The 5,315-nt window shown below is 46.6% G+C and overlaps 1 protein-coding gene across 1 annotated transcript in view; it reads left to right on the plus strand.

Annotated features, from left to right (window-relative positions):
- Window positions 1–4,883, plus strand: part of Znf664 (zinc finger protein 664) — a 27,325-nt gene extending 22,442 nt beyond the window's left edge. The window contains exons 3-4 of the mRNA XM_021163444.2: window positions 949–1,013; window positions 1,213–4,883. Of these exons, the coding sequence (XP_021019103.1) occupies window positions 1,807–2,592 (786 nt within the window). The 5' untranslated portion in view covers window positions 949–1,013; window positions 1,213–1,806 and the 3' untranslated portion in view covers window positions 2,593–4,883. The remainder of the gene's footprint in view (window positions 1–948; window positions 1,014–1,212) is intronic.
- The last annotated feature ends 432 nt before the right edge of the window (window positions 4,884–5,315 follow it).

A 5,315-nucleotide genomic window follows, 5' to 3' on the forward strand; every position in this document is an offset into this window, starting at 1 on the left:
AAAAAAAAAAAAAAAAAAAAAAAAAAAAAAAAAAGACCCTTGTTGAGGGTCATGGAGGCGGCTCAGTAGTAAATGAAAGCATGAGGACTCACATTTGAATGAATTTACAGAACACTGTAAAGTTGGGCGTGGGCACGTGCATGTAAGTATGTGTCTATAATCCCAGTACTCAGACAGCACACGGTGACAAAAGACTGTCTCAAACAAGGTGGGAAGTAGGGGCCAAGGTTATTCTCTGACTTTCACGTGTCCCCTGTGGCTGTAAAAAGCCTAGAGAAATATGGCAGTGACAAATGTTTCCCATCTGCTCTCTAGAATGAGGCAGCTATGGTGGGGTGTGGGCAGGGTTCCTAAAGGATCCTGGGCATCCTTACAGAGCACTAACTGGCAGGGCACGGGAGTGAGCAACATGCCACATTCATTCTCCCCCATAGTCACACTGCAGTACAGGAAACAGATCAGAACCCAGGAAATAAAGAAAATAATTACAAGTTGTATGTTCCTTGAAGAAAGGAAATAAGATGAAAGTTGTATCCTGCTCAGGGTTGCATCCTTACTCGGGAGAGGAGCTGACATAACCATATGAAAGTGGAGCCTGCCCTGGGCGAGCAGTGTGAAAAGGCTGGAAGGCAGGCTGCAGTTGGGTTGTATAAGAACTGAAGAGAAAGGACGGCCGGGCGGGGCCTCAGTACTCAGGCTGAGGGTCAGATGCTGTTGGCATGCCGGAATTCAGCCAGGGGAATGTTGGACACTGACGTGTGTATCGCCTTTCTCACATGTGGGGTCGATCTTCCAAAGTGGAGATGGTTTTTCTCCTGCAGAACAGTTGCTCTTCAAACTCACTTATTATTGGTCAGGAGGAGTTCTCTTCTTGACAGTGCTCATGTAATTGATGAGTTGCTACTTGTCCTAAAACAGGACCATGATGTCTTCCAATTCTTTTCTCAGACCGACAAATCCAAGCTACTTCTCTCTGGAAGATAAGAGAGCTACCTCCTCAGGACCAAGAAAAGGTAGGTAGGGGTCGGGTCGGGGTGTGTGTATCTGTCTGTCTGTCTGTCTGTCTGTCTGTCTTGTCCTATTCCTCCTATGTCCTGTCCCCCTGTCCCCTGTGCCCTATTCCCATCCCTGTCTCATTTAAGTAACATTAATCCTGACTGGACATTTCTGGACTAAAAGAACCTTGCACGTTATTTATTGTTTATATTACAGAAAACCAGCGTGCTACTCTATAGAGTCCCCAGGAGCAAGACTGGCTGTCCCTGAAGCCAAGGAGCCTTCATGCTGGCAAGGCCTGCCATCTGATGGGCAGGAGGCAAAACAACGTTCTGACTCTCTTGAGGGTGCTGTGGAGGCTCCTCACCAGCTGGCACCTTCTGCCCTGGGCAGACAGATCATACTACTCAGGCTTTTATGAGTGAGAAGTAGAAGCGTACTGTATATCAGAGAACAAACGACTCCAGGGGCTCAAAGCAAAGGCTCACTCTTTCCTGCTCCTGTAATGTTGACCACTCAGGATCTAAAGGAATGGAAGCTCTATGCTGATGAGCTATGGGCTTCATATGAGAGTCAGTGTGACTTGGTAATCAGTGGGAGCTCTGAGTGAGGAGCACTATGCAGGAAGAAGCCTTCCACAGAAAGACAGGCAGGGAGAAGCTGAGGCTGACAGTTAGCTTGCCCAATAGAGCAAGCCTGAGATAGACTGTCAAGATGGCGAAATAAGAGGCTTTATGAAGTAGCAGTCCTGGAACTCATAGTTGTAAGGACACTTTCTTCTTTAAGTCACGATACCAAATAGGAAAAAAAATGATCTACAAGTGCCCCATGTGCAGGGAATTTTTCTCTGAGAGAGCAGATCTTTTTATGCATCAGAAAATCCATACAGCAGAGAAACCCCATAAATGTGACAAATGTGATAAGGGTTTCTTTCACATATCAGAGCTTCATATTCATTGGCGAGACCACACAGGAGAGAAAGTGTATAAATGTGACGATTGCGGTAAGGATTTTAGCACGACGACCAAACTTAATAGACACAAGAAAATCCACACTGTGGAAAAGCCCTATAAATGCTATGAGTGTGGCAAAGCCTTCAACTGGAGCTCCCACCTTCAAATCCACATGAGAGTCCACACTGGGGAGAAGCCGTACGTCTGCAGTGAGTGCGGGAGGGGCTTCAGCAATAGTTCTAACCTCTGCATGCACCAGAGAGTCCACACTGGGGAGAAGCCCTTCAAATGTGAAGAGTGTGGGAAAGCCTTCAGGCATACCTCCAGCCTCTGCATGCATCAAAGAGTCCACACTGGAGAGAAGCCCTATAAATGTTACGAGTGTGGGAAGGCCTTCAGTCAGAGCTCCAGCCTTTGCATCCACCAGAGAGTACACACAGGGGAGAAGCCCTATAGGTGTTGTGGGTGTGGGAAGGCCTTCAGTCAGAGTTCCAGCCTCTGCATCCACCAGAGAGTGCACACCGGGGAGAAACCTTTTAAGTGTGATGAGTGTGGCAAGGCCTTCAGCCAGAGTACAAGTCTTTGCATCCATCAGAGAGTGCACACCAAGGAGAGAAACCATCTCAAAATATCAGTTATATAAAATGTTTTGCTAAGAATTAAAAATCTTAAACCCGTAAGTGCCACTAGGAAGGAAACCTCAAGTCCACCCACACTGAACCCAGGAACATGTACAGCGTCCCCAGAAAACATTCTTTCTGAGGAGGGTTAGGTGAAGTTGTGTTTCTGAACTCGGAGTTCTTCTCTGTATTTGCCCAAGATGGAGCACTGTGTCCCTGTCACAGGTGTGGTGATTCCTGAGACTGGCAACATGCCACAGAGTTGAAATAATACAACTCAGGAGCCTTGCCCAGCCGCTCAGTCACCTGCCTGCTGTGCTTCCGGGCAGTGCCAGGCACTCCCTTGTGGGGCTCATGCTCCTTCTACCTACCGGTCAGTGCATTCAGAAATGGACGGCTCCCGGGAAGGCCGAGTCCTGGTATTGCTGAGGTTGCCCTGACATAGCTTTCCATATATCCTGTTATTTCTGAATCCACCTTACCTCACGTCCTCAGAGTACCTATAAACACTTACCCCTTCCTAGATGGCATTAAACTTCATTCTAGATATTAGGAAAGTTGTAATATGCACACTCACTCAGCCGATCAGGAATCATTGGCAGGTGTACATGCCCTGGAACTTTCCTTTAGTTTTGTGAACTCTGCTAATCACTGTGTCTCTAAGTTAGACTTATTTTCTAGTGGCTTCAACACATGTTCCAACTTGAATTTTTTTTTTTTCTTTAAGTAGCTGAATGTATATATCAGGGAGGAAGAAGCAAGCAAAACTGAGCTTGCCTTCTTCAAGAGTGACCCTCTCGGGCTCCTTTTTTAGGTGGTGGGATTGAGTCCCTACTAGCTAGGAAGGCCTTGAGAGGGCTGACGGGGGAGTCACTGAGGATGAATCTGTCATCTCAGGCAATAATGTGTAGGTGTCACCATGAGTCACATACAATTCTTTTTAGGCATGAGTGTGTATTACTGATCCAACATCTTCATTCATTCACTGAGTATTTATTGAACGCCTCCTGGGTGTCGGACATGTACTGGGTGCTGGGAATGCCACTGGATCGTGAAGTTCACCTCTGGAGGAGACAGGATAAGTGGCTAACACATAAATAGCGTAGTTTGCAGTAGTGATTAAGTGCTGTGAGAAACTGGGTGGTATGTAGAGGGGGGTGGGGGGCCAGGTAGCAAGGGTCAGGAACTCTGCGCTGAAGGTGCTGGGGTCAGGTGAAGGGAGCAGTGACAGGACACAGCACAGGTGCTGCTGGCTCTGGGGACGAGATGGAGGTGCTGGAGGTAGTGTGTGGGGAGGGGAGGTGCTGAGCCATGAACTTAGTGGCTAGCATTTATAGACCTGTTGTTTGTTTTGTTTCTTACTGACTGATAGTAAAACTCATGGAAGAACTCAAGAGATGTTGAGACCAAAAGTCCCCAGTGACACCAACACAAAGCTCGTAGTTCCGTTTCCTTCTCATTCCCATTCTCCGTCCTCCACATGCAGTCTTTTGCTCAGGAAGTCTTTGGGGAAACTAATGACCTGCAAATTTGAAGTGGGTGACTGGCTTGGTGGCTTCTGCTAGCCATCCAGGGCTGGATAAGGAACTTCCCGGATGATTAGAAGTAACAAGACTTACTTTGTTTTGTTTTGTTTTGTTTTGTTTTGGGTTTTTTGGAGTTTGGCTGGAAGAGGTTTCTGTAAAACTGAAGCCTTGGTGCATAGAGGGCTTTGTGGAAGCACATAGTCAGCGGGTGGGGTTGAAGAGTGAATGTCACCATGCCTTTTAGTGGAGACCTGCAGGCAAGCCTTTGGCCCACTGATCACTGCCTTTCCCCCTCCACCGAGGGCTGTTGGCTGACAAAGCCCCTTCCTGGCCTCACAACCACCACAGTGATTTCCCGTAGTGTCTTACACTTCCATGTCACCACAGCGTGGAGCATTAGACCAGCAAAGCCTGGATAGACTTTTAGTTGATAGAGAGCCAGTTGAAATATCATCAATAGAATTTTAGTTTAGGGAAAACTGGTTTGATTTCTAGCTTTATTACTATTAGGTATGTAAGCTTGGGGAAATCGCTTAATCTTCAGGTCTAGTTTTCTCACAGAATGAGGACACTGGACTAAATGATTTCCCAATTTCCAGCTAGTCCTAGAGTTCTATATTTCTACATAGTTGAATTATTTTATCATGCGGTTGCTGGGGAATACAACTAACACTTTGGAAGCTACTAATTTTATGTCAAGCTTTAAAGTCCATAATTGTTATCTTCAGAAATATTATTTGACCTACAGTATGTTTAAATCAATTTAATAAAATCACTTTATAACAGGACCCTATGTTTCCTGTGTGGTGTATGAGTTCGGTAGTCCTGGGGCTTGGAATTGGCTGTCATTTGTGCTGTAGAATAGATATTCGTAACAAAATTTAATCTTACAATGTTGATAGCAATCATACTCTGTGCGTGACTCATTTTGGTTGTTATTGTCTGCCTGGACCCTTGGACGTGTCTTTTATGAGCCCATTCTTGTCTCTTCTGACTGGCGCATTCTTGGCAAAATGTGAGGCACTGGTTAAGCAAGGCCCCGTGCATGACCTGTTGTGAAGCAGCCTAGCAGCCACCAGCTCAGAGGAGACAAGTCTACCTTCTGGTGGCTGAGATGGAAGCGACAGCTACCCAGATACTTCCCCCAGGGACCACTGTTGGTGAGCAGTGGTGTTGGGGCCCTTTTGGGTACACGGACCTCAAGGAAGGACTCAGGTCCT

The sequence above is a fragment of the Mus caroli genome, chromosome 5, assembly GCF_900094665.2.
Source record: "Mus caroli chromosome 5, CAROLI_EIJ_v1.1, whole genome shotgun sequence".
In the NCBI taxonomy this organism is placed as follows: Eukaryota; Metazoa; Chordata; class Mammalia; order Rodentia; family Muridae; genus Mus; species Mus caroli.